Below are 24060 nucleotides of genomic sequence, written 5' to 3' on the forward strand. Positions count from 1 at the left end.
AATTATATTTATTTATATGTTTTTAAAATGTATAAATCCGTATAAAAATGTAACACGCAGACATTAGCCGTTGCAGACTGTTTGTTTTTTTTAATACTGCAGACCTAAAAATGTCCGCGCGCCCTCTTCTTGGCGCAAATGTGGATCTGAGTCTTCTAATATCTTTGGACATCCTCTAAAAACATATTAAAAACGTATTTATACATTTTAGAAACATATTTACATATTTATATGTATTTATATATGTTTATACTTTAAAAAACATAATTATATTTATTTATATGTTTTTAAAATGTATAAATCCATATAAAAATGTAAGTTATACATTTAAATACGTATTTATAATTATATATACACTTTCACTAATAATAATAATAATAATAATAATAATAATAATAATAATAATAATAATAATAATATATACGGTTTATACATATTAAAAATGTATTTATAAATTTTAGAAACATATTTATATGTATTTATATATGTTTATACATTAAAAAACATAATTATATTTATTTATATGTTTTTAAAATGTATAAATCCATATAAAAATGTAAGTTATACATTTAAATACGTATTTATAATTACATGTACACTTTCACTAATAATAATAATAATAATAATAATAATAATATTCAAAATCTGTCAGCGATATACATTATATATTAAACTTCAGGAGTAACGACATCAACCATTCGTTAGCTTAGGGAAATCCATCTTAGCACCTATATGGCGCATGTCAGCCCATTCGGCGCCATGTGGCACGCCACATGTATAGTTAAATGGCTACTAACGATGTATTATGTTAAAAGGGCAAGAATGTTAAAATCTATACAAAATTTCGCTATAATAAACCTAAAATATACAAAAGGGTAAAACCGAATATTTCATGAAAATTAAGGGTTTTTCTGAGTATTAGTCCAAAAACTAATAGTGTTAGTTATAAGAATCGCTAACTAACGTTCCAAAATCCATAGTTAGAGATCATTTATGGAAAAAATGAAAAGAGTATTTTGAGGATAAATTTAAAACTACAAAGAACATTTGTGAAATTTTGTCCAAAATTTTTTTTTTTTCTAAAATTTATGTATTCTTGTAAATAAAATCCTATGAAGAAAGTCTAACCTTTCCGGGTCGGGCCATATCCACATTTCTTTAATGTACATGTGTCGAAGTACTAAACGGCTTCACGCAACCAAGATTTTCATTCTTTTTTTTCCTATCAAAGTTGCCCTTCTCCATCGCTTCCCGTCGCCGCCTCCGTCAATTTGCCGTAATATTGTATCCGCGCATTCATATCCGTATACGTGCAGGCCCTAATTCGCCTTTCGTTTGGTTTCTTATTGATCAGTCGTACAGAAGCCATACTGGTTGTGCTTAAATGGTGAGATTCCATCCTAAAACCCCCCTTTCTTTTAGAATATCTATAATATTGATTTTTTTCATCTCGGTATTTTCTATCCATGTGGGTTTATGCGTTAGTTTCGACTGCTTTTGATATTTAAATCAAGGATCAAAGATGAATTCATTAGTTTACCAATTGCCTGTTTTGAATAAATCATACCCATGGATGTGCCGTTTGATGCGCTGACAACTCCCTCCATGGCTTATCCTTGAGGTGGGGCCAGTTGTAATTACCGTATTCCCCTTGCAGGATCTACACATCAGGTTTGGATACTATATTGAAAGAGAATATAGTATCTAAACATAGAAACAGTTTTACACATATAATGATTTCTGATTTTATTTATTAATTTTGCTTGCTGATTTTGTAGGATACAAAAGTTGTGCAAGGTAGTGTGTTGGCAATCACTGACAATGTCGTGGTGTCACTGGATGAAGTTTTGAATGCTGTAAGAATGGTCAAGAAGGAGGTGGTTGAGGATTTTAATCCTTTGATCATCAATCAAGCTGCATCACTAAGTACCTTTCCATCTCTACCATTCTCTTAATCTGTAACTGTTAATATATATGCTTTACATCTTGAGTCCCATACCCTGTTTGTTTGTAACTTTGTATATCACCTTCACAATTCACATTTAAGATATTGATGCTTGATGGTGCATCATTAGTTTATAATTGCAGCATGTGCTTGCTGGTTGCAACTTGGACCTGAAACCACAAGGTCCCAGCTTTTTATTTTTTAAATGATGTAATTCAGTAACTGGCATTAACAAGTCTTTAACCTCTTTTAGGACCTTGTGTATTGTTTGCACACTATTGTGTTGCTTAAAATTGATTCAAGTTTCTTATTTTTTTTTTTACGTTGATATGTGGCAGGTTCTTTGGCAGTGGATTCATCATCCACTGATTTTGTGATATCCATCTGTAAGTCATCAGATTTTCCTGGTGATAAACTGCTGGAGGAATTGTCACGGGTGTTGAAGCCTGGTGGAGAAATCTTTTTCCATCACACTTGTGCTGCTGCTGCTGCCAAAGAGACAGTAATACATCTGATTAGTATCTTAAAGCACAGTCATGATGGAATTGAGTTTGTGTATACTAATAATCTTGTTTGACTATTTTGCAGATGAAATCTTCTCTTAAGCGTAAACTGTTGGTTGTAGGGTTTTCAGATATAGAGGTGGTTGAAATTGCAGAAGCACAGTCTTTTGGGGTAAGTTGATTCGAATCTACATCAATCATCTCCATTCCATTTTGTTCTTTTTTTAAGACCATTATCCATGACTGGAGACAGATGATGTTGTGAGAATTTTAAGTTATTTAAATCTTGTTATCCACAGATTAAGGCTAAGAAACCTACCTGGAAGATTGGTTCTTCGTTTTCTCTTAAGAAGCCAGTGAAAAGCTTACCTAAAGTCCAGATTGTTGATGACATGGATCTTATTGATGAGGACAGCCTGTTATCTGAAGAGGACTTGAAGAAACCTCAGCTCCCACCTGGTAAGTGTTAGGAGTTAGTTGTTTTTAGGATAAGGATTTGGATTTTTAAATTGGATGATAATTTTGTTTTTTGTGATGAGGTTTTGCAGTTGGTGATTGTGAAGTTGGAAGCACAAGGAAAGCATGCAAAAATTGCTCATGTGGACGTGCTGAAGAAGAGGAGAAAGTGCAAAAGCTGGGAGTGACTATGGACCAGTTGGAGAACCCCAAGTCAGCCTGTGGCAGTGTAAGTCAAGTCCCTCTTGTTTACTGCATATTTTTTGCATTACCACTTATTTAAATCTCATCAACATATTATATTTGTTTATGCTTATTCTCATAGAAGCTGAAGCTGGTGTTTATATTTTTTATTATTCAGAATATTTAATAGTAATGGTTGAGTCTTGAAATTGAAAATGCAGTGTGGGCTAGGTGATGCATTCAGGTGTGGCACATGCCCTTACAAGGGTCTTCCTCCTTTCAAACTGGGCCAGAAGGTAAGTTTTGTTTTTTTCAACATTGTATTTACAAAGTAGTTGGTTTGTGTTTGTGGTTATGAAACATGAGTTAACATGGCGAGTTTTTGAAAGTAAATGATAGTTAATGTGTGTTATTTTGATGGTTTTTGCAGGTGACCTTATCTGAGAACTTCCTTACTGCCGACTTCTAGGCTTTATCTTATTTTATGTCTGTCTAAACAAAATACACCACTCAGAGAGAGGGAGAGAGACTGAATGCATGCAAACAAGAGCAGTGTGAAGCAAATATCATTTGCATGTTATGTTGTGTCTGGATTTTTTTTTTTTTTAAACTCACTTTTCTAGTTCATATCCATCCATCTATATGTACTTACTAACTGAACACGCTTTGTGGTATTCATCTGCATTTGCTCTGAACTCTGAATTCTGATTGATTCATGCCTTCTCCTCCTTTACCAAATGCTCGTTGGTTGTAGTGCCGATTCTCAAGGTATCTAATAATATATTAAATGCCCGTTTTACAGAAGGAACCTATCTATGGCTCTTATGTATGTATGTATGTATGTATGTATGTATGTATGTCAGTATGTATGTATGTATGTATGTATGTATGTATTCAAACTTCAAGTTTAGAACAACTTAAAACAAGACACTATCGTAAGGGAAAGCAATCAAAGCATCAATCTGAATGATTTTCTACTTCCCCCGACTTCAAGTTTAGAAAAATCCGATGTGACCAATACCCATACAAGGAAACATTTACTTGTAAGTTATACATTTTGAACAACAAAAACAAAATAAATATTCCCCTTACGTTTTTAATTGCAAAAGCCATATAGTATTGGATGAAGTTGATAGATCTATCATAAAATTTATATGGGGAAAGTTTTAATATTTTGGATCAATTTACCGTTTAATTCTAATTTTTATTTTTAAAACAGAAAAATCTTGGTTATTTTATATTTTGTCCAAACTAACAAAATATTTTTTATTTTTTTTTTCGACAGAAAAATGATAAATTATTGTATAAAATTAGATAGTCGAGATTTTTTGGATTTAACCATAAACTGACAAAATATTGAGACTTTATCGGAGATTTTCCAAAATAAATAAGAGGTTGGAACTTATTATTCTAGCTTTTTTTTTTGTCTCGTATGTCTTCAAAATGGATGGATGCTCGTTAGACCGTCTATTGGCTATTTTTAATTCTTTTTTTTTTTTTTTCCAGAATATAGAAAGAAGATGGTTCAATTTTCAGTTAAATTCTGTTTTGTTGTCGTTTTTTCCATTACTTGCGCACCCCTATGAAATACAAAATAAAAACAAAGAGAACATAAGTACGTTTCTATACATAACACAAACCCATGTAACAATTGATACATAAATACATCCATACATGACACACCATCGCACAATTGGTAATCTATATTTCAAAGATAACCCTTTGATCTATCCATATATTTCCTTTCCAACTTCAGGTTTCCCATTTACATTTTTACAAAGGGCACCCAATCTGCCAATCACCAGCCACCCACCATAAACCACTGTACAAACTCCCATAAAACTACCAGAAACCATCATCAACCGCTACGGATGAAGGCGGGTGTCCATTGTTTTCTTCCTCCAACTCCATTTCCAATTCCGGCGTTGACCCAAATTCAGTCAACTCAACATCAGCAAGATTCTTCAAATCAACCACCGAAAGCTCATCAAGCGACCTCACCACCAAATCAGCAGCAGAAAGCTCGTAAACCGGATGTTTGCTAGCCACAGCAACACACTTCATTCTTGCCTCATGAGCAGCTTCTACAGTCAAATTCGAATTCCCAAACACAATACATCTTTCGGGTATAAACCGCAAAAGCTCCGCTGCATAAAAAAACATCTCCGGGTCTGGTTTCCCTCTGTAAACATCTTCAGCAGTCACCACAACACTGAAAACCCCTTCGATTCCGATCGCACAAATCGCTTCTTCAAGATTCCTGCGTGGCCGGGTTGAGACCAGGGCCATTGGAATCTTGTTACGTGTTAAGACATTCATAAATTCCTGAGATCCATCACGGAATCGGTAAATCCGGCCTTGTAAAGCTTGGTGGATCTCTTCTTTTCTTGAAGCCATTCGTTTCAACTGAGATGGATCTCTTGACCAACATAAGACTTCTGAGATTGCTTGCTCGTTCTTCATGCCTTGTATTCTTCCAAGAAGAAAAGCTGGAGGTGGGGATTTGCCTTCTTCTTGAGAAAGTGTGAGCCATGACTGCTTTTCAAGATCTGGGTTATCTTCGATTAATACTCCTTCCCATTCAAATATAGCGCCTAACCAACCACAACCCATTCTTTCTTGTCGAGCCAATGGGTTATGTAATGAAGGATTATCAGCCTTGTTTTTTGGTGGAAACAACTCTCGTTTTTCTTCCTTGAAACTCTGCGGAAATCTTGGGAATCGGTCTTTCTCTTTGTACAAATTCGCTTCCTTAGTCAACTCCATTGCCTGGGCTTTAATCACTGGAAATCTTGGAAATCGGGACGGCATAGCCACAGATTGATTAACAGAAACATTTCTCAAGTAATGCCCAAAAATCGGTGTATGCCCTAAAAGGGATGTTGCAGCGACGGATTCAACCATGTCTACAACTATAAAACTCAGGTTCAACCAAATTTGATAATCTAACCAAATTGGATAGTTTCCACTTTAGCTCACACAAACGACAATCGTGGAATCAACAAAAACCCTAACTTAAAGATTCGATTCCCACAAAGTTAAAGGAATTTTTTTGTGGGAAAACTGTATCAATTATTCTGGACAGTCGCAAAAAGGGGGAAACGCATAAAAAAGGGAAACAGGCTTCAGCAAGAAAGATTCGAACTTTAACGTCGAATAATATAAACTCGTAAATCTATTACAATCCCAGAAACCCTAATCAATTAAATAAGCACAAGGAACAGACACCGAAAGAGATAGAGCAATATGCAGAGAACTCGTCGTTAATTTTAAGAATTTGCAGCACGATAACAAGCTTAGAGATCGAAATTAGGTGTACGTAATATATACGGGAAAGGATAACGAGAGAACCTTAATTTGTTGGGAATCGGAAGCAGAGATAGGGAGGAAATCGAGGGAGAGTAGCGATTTTTTAGGAGGGAGGATTTATGTGGTTTACGGGAGTGCAAAGGAGAAGGTGGTCTTCTTTTGAATATTTTTCAATTGTGTAATTTTTATCCACTTATTATGTTATTTTAACATATTCAGTAGAAGAGATATTGATAATCAAATGAACTGAAATCACAAAAACATCACTTTACTATTTTTTGAATCTAAATATAAAACAACTTTACTATTTTTTGAATCTAAATATAAAACAAAAAACTAGTTGATTTTTTTTTTTTTTTTTTTTTTTTTTTTGGTTATTTAGTTAATTCTTTTAGATATTTAGTAATTAATAAATACTTTTTTAAAATTTAAAATTTATAAATAATTTATTTAAATGTTTAGCTTAATAATTTTTTTTTTCAAATTTATAAAATTATAAATAACTGGTTTTTAGCTTAATAACTTGTTTTTATAATACTATTTTAGTTAATTATTAGCTCCTTAATTAGTAAAGTAAAAGTGAATACATAATGATATAAATGTACAAATAAAATGTTATAATTTTTTTTCTAGGTTGAATTATGAATGTGATGAATTTTAAAATGATTATTTTATTATTTATCATTATATTAATTTCAAGTTACTTAACCAACAGTACTGTGTTTTTATTGGTTGGTTTTTTTTTTTTTTTTTTTTTTTTTTTTTTTTTTTTTTTTTTTTGGGGGGGGTGGGGGGGGGGGGGGAGGTCTTTGAATAAGATATTGCAGGAGGGTTTTCCTTTGGGAACGAGTTTTAATTAATTATTTATTCCCTTCTCCTTTAATCTGCCGTTTTCGGTTCTGTGTCGCATTTGTCCTCATCTGATTCGCTCCACCGCTTACGAACCTGATTAACAAGATAGACAAAATCAAACTTCAAAAAGCATACCTGAATTGCAAGTCGGAGGTGGTCGAACGACGATGGTGTGATGGTTGGGGTCCGATGATGTTCTTGCTGTGTGGTGTGCGAGACATAGGGAGACACGAGGGTCAAGGGAAACAGGAAAATCAAAGTATGGGGAAGAAAAAGGAAATGGGAGAATAGAAGTGTAGGTGGAAGGTGGTGCTATGGTCGGACGGTAGTTGTCGCGGTGGGTATCACCGACAGACGAGAGCTCCATCGGCAAGGGTAAATTTAGGGAGGGGATAAGTTGGAGTCATGGTTATTTGTTGTGATTTTCTTTCTACCACAATCGATAGAAACTTGGTGGCCACCACGTCGCTGCTCAGCCTCCTTCCCAACGTTCGTTGATGAAGTTAAGCAATTCTTCGAATTACTTCCTTCTTCTTTACTCACCCAATCAACATTGCTGGTTCTGGTGTTGGGTAAACCTTCAGTCTCTCTCAATTCTGCTATAATGGTTTGGTTATGTGTTTTAACTGATTCTTCCTGCTGTTCTTCTACAATTGCCATCTGCATTCCTTCGCTTTCTCCACCTGCTTCTAATTGGATGTTATTATCCCAATTCCTTTTTTCCTTTTCTATTTCTTTCCAATTTATGTCTTCCGATTATCAAAGAAGGCTTACTTTAATTGATTCTCTTTGTACTTCTCTCCAGTCCTTTTTTCACATCACATCTTCATTTTCTGTTGTTTGCTTTTTAGATAGGTTTTAATTTGGTTCTTTATGTGTAGAAATCGACTACAATTATGCTTGGATTGGCGATGTAGCTACGTTCAATCTTATATAGCAAGATGTTGAATCACGTTTCAGTGTGCGTTTGTACAACATCAAACATAGATTCATCTTTTGTTGATTCTATCAAACATAAATTCATCTTTTTATGATATGAAGTTATACGGTGACTGATTTGAAATCAAATTGGGAGTTAGGCCTTTAAATGAAATCTTGATATGGTTTATCCCTATTGGCATGGAAATGGCTAACCATTCATATGGAAAGTCTTCATGACCAACTGATATCTCAATATATGTACCTGAGAGCAAAAAGAGAACATGCGTTCTTAAATTTATTTTATTAGTCTGTATTTTCTGTGATTAATTATCACCTAAAATTGATGGCTTGTACATGCTTCGGGTAATAAAATGAATAAGTTAGATAAACCAATATGTGAGTGGGTTCAATCTTACATATTTTTGTTGAATTTTTGCTATTACACGTGTTTTATTTGTAAGTGTTGTTTATAGAACCTAATTAATAACTTATAATGAGTCGTTTTTTTATTTTATTTCATTCTTAAAGTTCCATCAATTCTAGCATTGTACTTTTGATTTTTTTTTCTTATTTAAAACATTACGCATGGAAAAATCTACCCCCTTATAGCAGTTAAAAATGGCTTTGTATTGGGACTGTACCACTTTCCATTAAGTTATTGATAAAGAGATCTTTGAATTTTGTTTTTTTAATAAATTAAGAACCTAAATAAGCATCAAATAAATACTGATGTTTTTTTTCTTCTTTCAGAATGCACTGTTCTTTGTATTAAACTTATGTTTTCTTTCTTTTCAAGTTGATTGACTACCGTGAAGTGTTGTGATTGCATTTTCTGATTATTGAAACCCTCATTTATTCGTTGGAGAAAAGTGGGGGAAGTAAGTGATCTCTTCTTCCCCTTCCCCTTCCCATTTTCTTAATAAATCTTCTCTATTCTCAATTTCAGTTGATTTCTCATTAATTTCATTAGGTGGCTTGAACTAGATATATCTACTTAATAAAATTGAACATATGGAGAGCTGTACAACCTCAACCCAACCCACACAACATGTCGATAAGTAACATATAAGTACACATACATATAATCAGCTATAACATGTAGTCTTACAAATCCACCATACTAGCATATCAAATTAGCTTGCATATTTGACTCATACTCAAAATATCAATAACTATTAGGATATCAATCCAATGGGCCGACATTGGTGCCTTCGACCCCTAAGTATAGTAAGGACAACTCACCTCACAAGTAGCACTGACTGACAAGATCCAACCCTCGAATCGCAACTCCAAACTCAACCACCTACAACCACCATGTTACTAACTCCATCAAATTCCCGAATTCCCAAAAATACCCTTGAGGTCAAACTTGGTCAACCATGGTCAATGCCAAAGTCAACAGTCAAGGTCAACAGTCCATGTTGACCCAACTCGTCGAGTGCATATACTGACTCATCGAGCTCCTTCAGAACTCAGAGAATCGTGAAAAACTCGAGTTAACTTTCCGAGTTGTCAAGACAACTCGTCGAGTTTGTACAATGTCTAGAAGATCAAAGGAACCCCGAGCCAACTCGCCGAGTTGGCAATGCAACTCATCGAGTTTTCCTATCTTAACTCATTTAACCACTTTTAAGCGAGTCTAAAGCCCCAATCTATAGATTTGTTCCCCTAGGATTAAGATAACACGTAAAATTGCTAACTTTACATCCATGCAAGATATCAAGGGGCTAAAACACTCTAGTAAAGCTTATTATAGGACTTAGGGGATGAAAGAGGGCCAAGACTTGATAAAGTTGGCAACTTTAAGTCCACGGAGGCCATAAGATGTCCAGATCTGAAACCATAGCCTCATAACATGCTCAACTCCAAGAATGGTACTAAAATAAGCTAATAATGGCCATAACTTTCAAAAGAAGAGATCTAACAAAAGGTAGGGGTGAGCATATTAACCGAAAAACCGAACCATAACCAAATTAACCAATATAATCGAACCATTTTAACTGAACCATTACTAAAATCTATGGTGCGGTTTCTAATTTTGATTAACCGAATACATATGGTTCGGTTATGGTTTTCATCTAAATCCGAACCACTATTAACCGAACCGAACCGAATCAACCAATAATATTAATAATATTTTTATTATAATATAATATTAAATACCTCCTCTCTCCATCTCATTTTTATTGTCCACTTTTTACTTTTGAAGTTTTTATATTTCAACTTTAATCTTAATTATTTTTGTTTTTTATATATAATACTTGATGCAAAATATATGCATGAATTGTGTTTTAAATGTCTTTTCATTTTATAAGTTTTATCAAGTAATTTATAACATAAATAAAAATATTTAAGGTTAAAGTTGAACAATAAATACTTTAAAAGTCAAAAGTGAACAATAAATATCAGGCATAAGGAGTATATTATATGTAATTATATGAAGAATTAAAAATTTAAAAGGTAATTATCTAGAATTAGATATGATAAGTAATCTTCTACAATACAATTATATATACATAATCATTCACTTTTTATAACAATGGACTTTATATTTTTTAATTATTATAGAAAAGTATTTTTAATTTTATGTCATCTTTGACCATTATGGTTAACCAATATTAACCATTAACCATAACCATTAATTGACTAAAACCGTTATCCAAAACCAATATTAACCGCTACCCAATGGGTATTGAAATACATTAACCAATTGTAATGATTATGGTTCGGTTTTGACTAATAACCGAACCAAACCGCCTCATACACACCCCTAACAAAAGGATGATCAAGATATCGACTTTATACCTCCAAATGGCTGCAACAACACTGAAAATCTCGGATCTAAACCTTCTCCATTCAGCTATGCACCACCAACTTCAACTCCTTCAAGAAAAACACGAAACGACACTCTATAAACTCTCACACTCTCAAAATGGAAGATGAGGCATGATTTAGGGTTTCTCTGGACTAAGGGGATGACAAAGGAGGCTAACAATGAGATTTAAGGCCTTTAAATAGGGTGCAAACCCTAAAAATTAGGCCTTAGGATGGGGTGGACGAAATTCTATGTGTAGCCCACATAGAATTCATCCAAAGAGAGATTATGGAAGGATCTAATGAGTTGCTTAAGGCCTAAGTAGAGAATTAGAGTTCAAGTCAGAAACCCTAGCAACCCAGCTATATAAGGAACCCATAGGGTGCCTAAAATTAGCCATTACATCCTTATAGGAAACCCTAGCCGAATTTTAGAGCCTTCCCACCTCTCTCATATTCCTCTAATTGCTACTTGGTGTTTGTGACTTACTAGAGGTGCAACAATTAAGGCACTAAGTTCTTGAAGGTCAATATCTACAAGCTACAAGGAAAAGGTATCCATCTAACTTTGTGTTATGTTACAAATCTCGAAGATTGTATGCTAGTTAGGGTACATGCTTTGGATGATTTGAAATACATGTATAACTTGAGAAAAACCTAGATCCAAAGCATTAGGGTTGCATGTACACCATATGGATGTTGTAGTGCTCAAAATCCAACAGTGGTATCAGAGCTTAGGGTGTTTTTCTATTATATCTGATGCCATGGATAATTGTTCAAAGTTAAAAGTAATAGAAATCTGGGATATGGCAGATGAACTCCATGAGTCCATTATGGGACTCAACGAGTTGGGGCAACTCGACGAGTTGACTTGTCTGACTGTAGGATTTTCAGATTTTAAGCCAAAATTAGATAATGATAATTTTCATAAGTTGTTTTAACTGATAAAATTCGATTTTTCCATTATGGTAACGATTATCCTCACCTAATTAGAAGATAATGGTCAAATTTTAAGATAATTAAAAGATTAAAAGATAAATTAATTATTTGTGAAATTTGATTTGAATTTATCTTGCCAAATAAATCTGGATTAGGTCAAATTTAGATAAAGATAAAACTATATGTTTAATTTAATTGTTTTAAATCTGATCTAGAAAGTTTTGAAAAGTTTCGTAACTTGCCCTAAAGTTTTGGAATTTAAAATTTGATTAAAAAGTTTTAATTTTGAAATATTAAATTCTAAAACCCTAGTGTTTTAAAAGTTTAAAATACAACCATTATATTATTATAATGTTAAAAGCTTTATTATTATTATTATTATTATTATTATATATATATATATATATATATATATATATATATATATATATATATATATATATATATATATAAAAGATGAGTCAGTCTTACCGTTAGTAGGTCTCATTCACGAAGCCGATCTATAAGGGGGTATAAGGAAATTGCCTATAAAATGACGGTTGAATTGGTGTCCACTCTCACCCACCGTTTCCTTGATTGGTGAAGGGTCGTTAGCCGAACGGGTATGATAAGGCATTAATTCCTGATTAATAAGTATAATGAAAGTTATAAAGTAACTAAATGTTTTTATAAATTCCAATATTAGTTACTTTAGGAAAAATGTGAAAATGATGTTATTCCATGAAATTGCGCTTTGCACGTTGTCAAGTTGTTAGTGGAGCGTGTGTGGTTAACCGGTACACTAACTTGGACTAACAAGGGTGGCGAAGGGTAGCTCAAGAATTATCATAGATCAATGGATTGTGTGTGGCTAACCGACATATTGATTAGGTGGTAAATGACTCGAGAATACCAATCTAATTTGCGTGGTTATTCACACCTTGTTTGTGATCCTCGGTATCCCAGTCAGAAACTTGAAAAGAATAATCCAGATTAAACATTCCATTGAAAAGTTCAATGAATCTCAAAAGAATCTAGGAATTTCAATTCAGTTAAAACCTAAGTGTTTATTTCGTTTTTCATTGTGGAAATTGGTAAATCGTCATTTACCTACCTTCATGTAATTTTCAATTGGATTACGACATCCCTTTTCCGAATTGTCAGCTATAGTGTTGGGTACTAGCCTTAATATTTCATTTGAGTGTCATACTAAGGATTCTTATCTAATCTAAACTTTGTCTCTTTTCTTTTACATATGTTTGGCTTAAACAATGCTTCAAGCTCGAATCCCTCAAGCTCTTTCTCTCTTATAAACATTTGTGGGATGGTCACATTCGATGGGTCCAATTTCAATGATTGGATCCGCAACATCCACATGGACCTCCGCTACGAGGAAAAAGAATACGTACTCGACGAAAAACTGAAAGAGATAGATGAAACTATTACTTCTGCTGCAGAAATAGTTAAGTATAGGGCTCACGAGAAAGCTGCAAAAAAGGTGTCGTGTATAATGGTAGCCACTATGACTCCCAAGCTATAGCGTTTCTACGAGGACTATTGGCCATACGAGATTTGCCACGATTTTATGGAAAAGTACCATCAAAGCACACGTCAAGAAAGGTACGAGATTTCCGCCTCATTGATCACAACCAAGATGAAAGATGGAGAGTCTATCATGAGCCACTTGCACATAATGCAAATATATGTGGACTGTTTGCTCAAGTTGAATGTCAACTTTGACGAAGAGTTGACGATTGATATCATTCTCCATTCTTTGCCTTCTTGTTATGATTAGTTCAAGATGACTTATCATATGAACAATGATGAAGTCACATTGAGTAAGTGTAACAACCAAAATTTTTCAACCAATTTAAACTTTTCAAAAACAACCTAAATCCATTAATTATTACAAAAAGTTTTTCAGTTTGTTTATTATCAGAGTATCCCAGGAACATCAGTGTAAAAATGAGGAGTGGTATGTAACGACCATAAATTCAAGCCAAATTTAAACTTTTCAAAAACATCCTAATTTCTTAAGTTTTTACAAAAAGGTTTTCAATACATTTATTATCAGAGCATTCCCAGAACCATAACATAAAACATAAACATGAGGAGCGGTACGATCACGCCTTTGCCTTGCCACGATCTCCTGAAGAACCTGAAAAACATTAAACCACAACTGTAAGCCCGGAAGCTTAGTGAGATACCCCCAAAATACCAACCACATATACCATACACACATAACATGCTATATCATAACAAATCACAGAACAGTCATGCATTTTGGGTCTACTGTGTGACTGGTCCACCGTATCGGGCCTTCAGTCCACCTGGTCCACCCTCCGAGTCTAGTCATGTTCCTTGAGTCTGCAGTGTGGTTGGTCCGCCCGCACCGGGCCTTCAACCCACCTAGTCCACTCTCTGAGTCTACAGTATGACTGGTCCACCTGCATCGGGCCTTCAGTCGGCCTAGTCCACTCTCCGAGCCTCGGCATATTTGGTCCACCCTCGTGAGGCCTACAGCCTATCCGGACTGCTCGCTGGGCCTTCGGAATAACCGGTCTGCCCTAGGTATGTTGGCTTACAGCACAAAGCAGGACCCGCCTCAACCCAACCCTAGTCAAACAACCATGTGCACATACACATACAATCATATAACAATTCACATCCAATCAAACCGATCTAGAAGATCACGTATCATAACATACTCTAAATAGGATACCGACCTAACAGGTCACTAGCATATACCATCCTAATACTCGGATGCAAACATAGCAAGGCAACAACATAACAACGATACCCGGATTACAATCCGATAAAGGGCCGGCCTTGGTGCCTTAGACCATGTTGATATAGTGAGGATAACTCACCTCGCAATTATCGAAACTCTGAACTTGAAAAGTAGACTCCCGAATCACCGACTCACCGAAAATCCCGAACTAGCCAACATAACAATATAATCATTACGCCAAACATATATCCACTTATTGGGCCAAGGCCAAAGTCCAATTCTCCTACAAAGCCTAATGTTGGCCCAGTTTACTAAATTGGGCCCACCTTTACAACCGGGCCTAGATCCGAGGTCCTTGATAATAATTGGGCCCAAAATACTCTATCCATACTATTCAATCAAGGCCCAACTTATTAGCCCAATGACAGCCCAAACAAGCAAGGCCCAAAATTTAAAATGCAACAGAGGGGGTACGCTGGGCGTACAACGATGCTCGCAAATTGGGATCGGGGCACTGGCCCGCTACGCTGGGCATACACCCATGTTACGCGGGGCGTAACTTCGTTGCTTAACAAATCCATGTAACTTCTTAATAGCTTAAGCTCTTAAGCCCAAACTTCAGATCCTTAGGCCAAATATGTTTAGGATTCATAAAGTCTCAAACTTTATCACCTGGGACGTCCATAAAGCTCTTAATCCATTAAGACCAACTTATCTCACACATGGAACAACCTCAACCCTTGGGACCTTATTTTTCTCACTCAAGACCTCTCCTAAGGTCTGAAAGGACAGATAATCTCGACCAACTCGAAACATGCAACAAGATGAGGACTTTTGGGACAAGAATGATGTCAAAACCTCACAACACATAGATCTATTCAATATAAATGCCAAGCTAGAGACTTTTTACCTCAATAGAGCCTCAGAATGTGATATCTTTCTAGATCTACAAGCTCCAGCCACTCAACTCCTTCTTTGACAACTTCCTCTTTCTTCTTCTAGCCTCTCTTTTGCCAAAACAAGCTTTCTAAGGCCAAACACACCCAACAAAGGAGGTGGGACAACTATCTAGGGTTTCTGAGGTTAAGAAAGTGCTTATGGAGGCTAGGGTAAGAACCATTATGTTCCTTATATAGTGGCTTACCCTCAAATTAGGGTTTAAAGGCTCTGGACGTACGCTGGGCGTACATAGCGTACGCTGGGAGTACGCCCCCCACAACCCGTGTTCATTTACTCAATTACGCTGGGCGTAACCCAGCCTACGCTGGGCATATCCAACGTGTCCCCTTTCTTCATACTTATATAGTGGCTTACCCTCAAATTAGGGTTTAAAGGCTCTGGACGTACGCTGGGCGTACATAGCGTACGCTGGGAGTACGCCCCCCATAACCCGTGTTCATTTACTCAATTACGCTGGGCGTAACCCAGCCTACGCTGGGCATATCCAGCGTGTCCCCTTTCTTCATACTTGGTCTTCCCTTTTCCACTTTTCCCATTAAGAACTATAATCGATATTATCTTTGAAATGCCGTAACTCCTTTACTCTAAACCCGCTCCCGATAAACTTTACATTCACACGAGGGTGGCGAGAAGCCCTATGCTTCTAACGACATACACCAGTCCGAAACCTTCTCGGATAAAACCCATTTCCCATAAAAGACCGAAACGCCCTTACTCTTGATCTCGGGAGCCCATGCATAGATATTTAAGAACGGGGCGTTACAATTCTCCCCCACTTAAATTAGGCTTCATCCTCGAAGCCTGCGACAACTAAACTCCCGAACTGCTCCCGCAATGCACCACCTGGCATTAACCTGACCAGGTTCCTCGAGACACAACCACCGGAAATCCCGATCTGAGTCCAACTTTATCCACTCTACGCCGTCAGGATGACACATCCCTCAGGATGAATTTCTACAACATACACAATTCCTTGATCAAAATCAAGCTGGGAGTCTGAGACTCCATCCTTGCATCCCTTCCGGGCCTCTTGGCTCTACACCCTTGGAATTCCTTCCGTGACCTCATCAGACATCCAATCCGGATGTGACTCCATACCACTGCCGCAAACCCGCTACTTAATGACCACAATTGAAACACCCCAATCATAACTTCGCACTACTACCCTCACTTTCATGAACTTACACTCCCTCTCGGAGCTACATTCTTCTCCCTTTCCTTACCAAGGAAAACCACTTGGCTGCCTTGATACTACCACAAGTGTCACGGTGCTCACTCAATACTACACCGTTCTCTTATAACATAACCGCTATCCTATGCACCACACATACTCTGGATCCTCTTGCAAGGACTATCAAGTCCATGCTCGACCTTCCACCATGATCAATACCCGGGGCCAGACCTTCTAACACTAACATATCGCGACATACTCAATCCATTTCCTCACACCGATCTAACGACACATGCAGAGTCTTCAGCATTACTGGACCGCCTTACCAGGCCTTCAGCCAAACTAGACCACTCTCAGAACCTTCAGCAGATCTGGACCGCTCTCCAGGGCCTTCAGCCTGGCTGGACCGTTCTCCGAGCCTTCGGCCTGACTGGTACGCCTACCGACCTTCAGTCTATCCGAACCGCTTAACTAGCAATCAACATTCCGAGTTACTCCTTCGGGAAACTTCTCCCATGCATACTGTTCTAGCCCTCTATGGGTTCCGAACTCTACCTCCATCCTACATACTCAGTCCCGGCCTGATCCCAGGCCTTCCACAATCAATCACTCTTGGTCTGTATCCCGCCCCGCACGCCTGCCACTTACTCATACCAGCCTATGCTTTTGGCTGACAGAAACACTGTTGAATCCCATGCAGCTAAACAACCTCTCATGCTCATTGATCTTCTGGAGAATTCTCCAATTCTCCCCCACTTAGAGTACTGACTATCAACCATCGGTCGCCATCACCGACCTCCCTCAACAACCCTCCTACCCGTATCGAATAGAACACGCTGAGCCAAATCTTCTTCATGTAAAACCTGCTTGATTTAGATCGGGAAAATCGTGTGGTTTTATGAAACCATGTGCTATGGCTCGAATCCGTAGTCAATCCTATTTCCGATAGGGACAGTTGACAACTGAATCCTATTTTCCCATTATTTTCATATCCGTAATAGTGCGTTTTTTCCGTTTACACCCATTATCTCAAGTTTTGGATCGAACTAATCCATTGACACAAATAGTTCATGGGAGAAAATTGAGTTATTTGGGCCCGGGGGGATTGACTGCGCGAACTGCTACTTTTCCAATACGAGATATTCATCCTAGTCACTATGGGCGTATTTGCCCAATTGACACATCTGAAGGAATAAATGTTGGACTTATTGGATCCTTAGCAATTCATGCCAGGATTGGTCGTTGGGGGTCTCTAGAAAGTTCGTTTTATAAAATTTCTGAGAGATCAAAAGGGGCGCGGATGCTTTATTTATAACCGGGCAGAGATTAATACTATATGGTAGCGGCAAGAAATTCTTTGGCCTTGAATCAGGGTATTCAGGAAGAACAGGTTGTTCCAACTCGATATTGTCAAGAATTCCTGACTATTGCATGGGAACAGGTTCATTTTCGAAGTATTTTTTCCTTCCAATATTTTTCTATTGGAGCTTCCCTCATTCCTTTTATCGAGCATAATGATGCGAATCGGGGTTTAATGAGTTCTAACATGCAACGCCAAGCAGTCCCTCTTTCTCAGTCCGAGAAGTGCATTGTTGGAACTGGATTGGAAGGCCAAGCGGCTCTAGATTCAGGGGCTCTTGCTATAGCCGAACACGAGGGAGAGATTATTTATACCGATACTGACAAGATTTCAAAAGGAGTAGCGGAAATAATTAACATAGTCTAGATGAGGCTCACTTGGAAGATCCCGCGCCGGGAGCGATAGCAGAGTTGTTTAGTCCAGTTTTTGGCCTTATCTTTCTTACAGGTGGCGACAACGTCGAGTTGCTTGGTTGGCTAAGGAGGCGGAGAAGAGATCAGACCGTCAGTTTTATCCACCGATGGAAATATCGACAAATTCTTGCGGAGTCCAAAGAAATGAAAATAAATAAAAGGTCAACTTGTTCCAATTTCATCTCTATTGAATTTGAATATCAGAATAGCGGATATAGTAATGATTCAATGGGTCAGGTCCACTTATTTTTCTTTGATTGATCTATAATCTTTACAATGGATTTCATTGGCCTAATTGAAAATAGGAAGATTTGATGATTCAACAGATGACTTATCATTATTCGTGGGTCTTATCCTCTTTTGGTCTACTGGCGTTCGCCTTCATAGGTATAGGCTTAGGCATAGACATAGAAAATCTAGGGCTAGAGGTGGCATTATGTGACCACAGGAACGCCTTCAGCGTTCCGCAGAGCCCAACGGCGCCGCCGTCTCAGGAATTACCTGAGTCCCCCCCTCCACCACCGATGCCCCCCGTGGTACCAATCCCGGAACCATTGCTTCCCGATCAAGTACGAAGCAACAACATATATCAAAGGTATCTTATCCTTGATTTTGGGGTGCTTCTCTATCTCTAGATCTGTCTCAATCGGTCTGTCGCAAACAACGATCCAAGAAAGAGGAGTTCAAGGCTGGCGAAGTCGACACAAACACTTACACGCGAACTAATTCCCACTAACACAAGCAACCTTCACAAATCACATATCAACACTGATCATCCCGGGCTCGAAAGAACCCCGATCTTCAGCTAACCACTCCTCAGACTGCAGATTCTACCCGATATTCAGACTAACCACCAAATTCCCACTAATAACCCTCATGAATGATAACCTGTTGGATTAATGTCTAAGTCCATAACTATAATTGGTAAGACTTGACCCGACCCGGCATGGTCCATTTGGGTTGCAAACCTTCATGCACTTGGATAGACTATAATGAGAGAAATAAGACACTTATGGTTATTAATATATTATAAGTTCTAGTATATTAATAATAAGAATAATAAGATTATTTAATTAGTATTGATCAAGAATTAATCTAGGATTAATTAAGTGATCAAAAGAAGACTAATTAAATATATGGGTTGATTGTGTAAATCATCCATACTTATATAGTGGGCTAATGCTCCATGGATAATCAAGTTGGGCTAAAACCCATAGGATGGTCCATGGGTGCTCCATGGTGTATTTGAACCCATGGATCCAAGGAAATGGAAAGCCATGACAATTAAGGATTTACCCTAATTGTAACACTATATAATGATATTATTCTTGACAAAAATCGGCCACTAGGATTATTCTAGAGAGGGCTAGCCGATTTCATGAAGTGTAGAACTCTCTTAAGTTATTCTAAGTGTTTTGATAACTGTGATTCCATTTGAGGCTTCCACACTATTGGGGCTAGGCACTCAAGCTTCATGAAGACTTTCTACATCCAAGAGGTATGTATTCTATCTTGTTATATTCATGTTTTGTATGATAGATTAGGATAATACCTTGGATATTCTTATTTGCATGTATAATAGAGAAAACATAGATCCAAGGTATTTAGGGTTGCATGTACACTTAGGAGTGTTAGAATGCTCAAAACCCAACAGTGGTATCAGAGCCTAGGCTTGTTTTCTTGTTATACTTGCAATAGAAGCTGAAAAATCGAGTTTTGATGCTGTCAGCCCAGCAGACTCGCCGAGTCCATGAAGGGACTCGACGAGTCCAAGGCAAAATTCATCCAACTCGCCGAGTTTTGTTCATGCACTCGACGAGTTGGACCCCAGACAGCATATTTTCGAGGTTTTTGGCTAGAAATGGACTAGGAACATTACCCTACGTTGTTTTTGAACTTATAAACTTGTTTTTTAATGTGGTAATGTTCATGCTAATCCATTTTCAAAGATAATTGTCAATAGATTCATGTTTTGTATTAGTTTAAGGTTTAGACTAATTACATGAAAAAGTTTGATATGAATTATCTTGTTCTTATGAGTTGCTTAGATTAATAGAAAAGTTAATTGAAATAGTTGTTTTCAATCCATTTTAATCTAAGAGTTGAGTACAAAATGTGTTTGTGTAACTTGTCCTCAAGTTACATGAAGAGCCACATTAAAGACTCATAAAACTCATAAAAGTTGGTAATGGTTACAAAATGAAGAGTCTTGTGTCATTGAATAATTTTTTTTTTATGACTCCATAACTTGTCCTCAAGTTATGGAAATTCAAGAGTCACTTCATTAATTAATAAATAAATAAATAAATAAAATGTAACCTTAATTAATTCCATAAGTTATAAAAATAAAGAAAAAATTAATTCTTTTGTTAGTTTAAAGTCTTCCATAAGTTATGGAACTTGAAGAGTTTTTTGGATTAAAACTACTTTAAACACATAAGTTATGAAATTAATTAGTTTTGAATAGTTTCAAAACTTGCCCTCAAGTTTTGGAATTTGAAAAGTTTTCTCTTATGAATACTTTAATTCCAAATTAGCCCTTAGAATTTTTAAAGAGTTAAAATTCAACACTTATACTATTTATAACATTAATGGTTAATTATTATATATATGTATAAGAACAAGTCGTTTTACCGTTAGTAGGCCTCATTCACGAAGCCGGTGTATAAGGTGGGTATAAGGTTGTTGCCTGTAAAATGGCGACTTAATGGGTGTCTACTCTCACCCACCGCTTGCTTGACTGGTGGAGGGTCGTTAGCCGAACGGGTAGGACAATGACTTTAAATTCTCCCTTCATTAAAAGTATTAATGATAAATACTAAAGTAACTAAAATCTTAATAATTCCCAATCTTAGTTACTTTAGGAAAAATGTGAATTTGGTGCTACCCCATGGAATTCACACTTTGTACCTTACCAAGTCGTTGGTGGAGCGTGTGTGGTTAACCGGCACACTAACTTGGACTAGTAAGGACCACGAAGGGTGACTTAATGTTTTTCATAGATCAATGGAGCGTGTGTGGTTAACCGGCACATTGATTAGGTGATAATATTAAGGGTACCAAGTGAATTGGTATGGTTATTCACACCTTGTTTTGTGATCCTCGGCATCCCAGTCACAAAATTTGAGAGGGCACACTCGAGATTGAAACATGCCATTGAAAAAAATTCAATGAATCTCAAAAGATCTAGGAATTTCAAATCCAATTAAAACCTAATAAATTATTTCGTTTATCTTGGTGGAAATTGGTGAATTGTCATTCACCTACCTTCAAATATTTTATAGTTTGGATTACGGCATCCCTCTTCCAAATTATAAAATATTGTGTTGGGTCCTAGCCTTAATATTTCATATTGGGTGTCATATTAAGGACTTTAAATCAACTATCTTGAATATCTCCCAAAACATGTCTGGTTTAGACATTTATGATCTTCCCAAATCTCTTGAAGATGATGTTCCTCAACATCATGCTTCACTTCCTTTATCTCCTCCAATTATTCTCCCTCACCCACAAGTTCTTGAAAAGTTTAAAGTCACTCAAGCCCTATTGGCAAGTTAAGGTCTTGGTGTGGTCACATCTTGGAGATGTAGTCACATATTGACAAGACGGGAGAGTTGGGTGTCAAAGTCTCGTGAAAGTTGGATGTTCAATCACTTTCTTAGTAACATAGCGGGTCACTTTGGGACTACTATGAGACAGACTATGACACGAGCCTTAATGATCTTATCTATTTGCTTTGTGCTGTGGAATCAGCAATGATTTGGAACACTAGTAAAGCAAATTTTGTTAGAAGATCAACTTCCCAAACCTTAAATGGACATTGGCAATGGTAGCATTGGATATCTAGAAAAACATTTCTCTTCCCAATGGAAAGGGATCGGCCATAGTCAACTTGGTTGACCAAATGGTAAAGAGAAAGGCTAAGTCTGAGATAGTCTCATGTGCCATTATCAAAGGGTCTACATGTGTTTTGTTGCCAAAGGAAGGGGCATTAGTTGCGAAGCTGCCCTATTCACCTGAAAGGTCATAAGGTTGATGAAGTCAAGAGGTTTGACTCTACTTCAGTTAAAATCTACTGACTAACTCTATTAAGTTCCTATTTGGAGATTCTTATTACATAATGTGAATGGGTCACATGCTGATGTCTTTTAAGAATCAAAGAAAAGATAGGAAGCTTAAAGTAAGTATATGCTGATTCTGATTGCGAAGATGGGTTTCGATCGCATGGTTCGGTAATCAGAATTTTGAGCTGTTGCTTAAGAGTTATAATATATTGCTTATGAATAGATAACAACAAGTTTTTCATGTGGATTGTAAGGATAAGTTTTTCCGCAAAGTTTTAAAATAAAAGAAAAAAAGGTTTTAATTTTATTTATTTTAAAAATATCCTTACAATGGCATCTGTGGAAAATTGTTGCTTATATGTTTCCAGTAATAGCAATATTGGAAAGTGGATTCGATTCTTTAATTTGTGGTAGTATCTGAATTTACCAAATGTAGAAAGTTTTTCATCACCCAAGTTTCAATTGGACAGAAACTTGGAATCATACAAGTTGTATTGTATGATGAATGAGAATTTTCATCTTTGAAAAATTAAGACTAATTCTTTGATCACATGTATATGTGAGTCAATTGAAGGACTAAGGAATTAGGTACACTGGGTGTGTGCTGGTCAAGGTCCACCACAAAGATTGATTTGTCATGATTTACTAAAGATTAGTAAATATGATTATACTTATAAGGTTAAGTATAATTCTGTAACATTGGAAAGGATACAATGTGTGACAAAGCAAATAAGAAGAATCAAATTAGGCAGAAGGATAAAAGTTTCTCAAATTTGAAAAGATGGGAGAGTACTTTAGTATCAGTTTTATGATCAACTTAATGATTTAGAAACCATATCACAAATTCATACTCTATGGACGTCTTAGTGCATTGTTATGGCTAAGAAGAGAGGTCATGAATTGTTGGATTGGTTAAAATCAAGAAGATGAGTCATACTTCGTTCCAAAACAATTCTTAGAGTCACACTCCAAGATTGTAACATTGAGTGACATAAAGTAAGGTATAAAACACTTATCAAATGTAAGAGTAAAATGTTTTCTACTCTTGTACATTTGAGATTGGTAAGATGTGATGTCTTGGATGAGACAAAGACCAACTAAGACCAATTGTGTGAAGTGTTAGTCTTGATAAGAATCCGCACTATCCCTTGAATATTTGTTTTGTCAAGGAATGGTTCTTGACTAGAAAAACTTATATGTCAAGAGGACAGTGGGAGCCTTAAAGATCCTGAAAGATTTTTAAGATTTAATCAAGAGTGAAACCTGTAATTTATCACTAGCACATTCTTATTTCTGTACCTACTTCAAATGAGTTGAATTTACATGTGAGTTATCAGAGTTCAACTTGGAAGCATTGGTGGGCCTTGTGTTACCAAGGTGACAAGAAACTAAGATTGAATAAGTTTAATCCATGTAGGGCTGAATTTGTCACTAACCTTATCTTGTGATTATGGTTTTGA

The 24060-nt window shown here is 36.5% G+C and overlaps 2 protein-coding genes across 2 annotated transcripts; one reads left to right on the plus strand and one right to left on the minus strand.

The window, feature by feature from the left end:
• The first annotated feature begins 1194 nt into the window (after positions 1-1194).
• LOC145034354 (Cytokine-induced anti-apoptosis inhibitor 1, Fe-S biogenesi) lies at positions 1195-3782 on the plus strand. Its single transcript, XM_078982744.1, has 8 exons — positions 1195-1387; positions 1779-1926; positions 2284-2447; positions 2534-2620; positions 2748-2907; positions 2997-3133; positions 3309-3383; positions 3518-3782. Exons 1-8 carry the CDS (start codon positions 1385-1387, stop codon positions 3554-3556), a joined length of 813 nt encoding a protein of 270 aa, XP_078838870.1. The 5' UTR covers positions 1195-1384; the 3' UTR covers positions 3557-3782.
• Positions 3783-4694: 912 nt separating this feature from the next.
• LOC145034356 (5-amino-6-(5-phospho-D-ribitylamino)uracil phosphatase, chloroplastic-like) lies at positions 4695-6575 on the minus strand. Its single transcript, XM_078982746.1, has one exon. The coding sequence runs from the start codon at positions 5989-5991 to the stop codon at positions 4930-4932; it is 1062 nt and encodes a 353-aa protein (XP_078838872.1). The 5' UTR covers positions 5992-6575; the 3' UTR covers positions 4695-4929.
• Between the last annotated feature and the right edge of the window lie 17485 nt (positions 6576-24060).

This window comes from Lactuca saligna, chromosome 3 (assembly GCF_052625555.1).
Source record: "Lactuca saligna cultivar CGN05327 chromosome 3, ASM5262555v1, whole genome shotgun sequence".
In the NCBI taxonomy this organism is placed as follows: domain Eukaryota; kingdom Viridiplantae; phylum Streptophyta; class Magnoliopsida; order Asterales; family Asteraceae; genus Lactuca; species Lactuca saligna.

Coding starts and splice junctions, on each gene's coding strand:
- LOC145034354 (XM_078982744.1), top strand. Junction 1,927..2,283: donor CAATCAAGCTGCATCACTAA/GTACCTTTCCAT, acceptor GATATGTGGCAG/GTTCTTTGGCAGTGGATTCA. Junction 2,621..2,747: donor CAGAAGCACAGTCTTTTGGG/GTAAGTTGATTC, acceptor TGTTATCCACAG/ATTAAGGCTAAGAAACCTAC.
- LOC145034356 (XM_078982746.1), bottom strand. CDS start 5,991: ATGGTTGAATCCGTCGCTGCAACATCCCTTTTAGGGCATACACCGATT.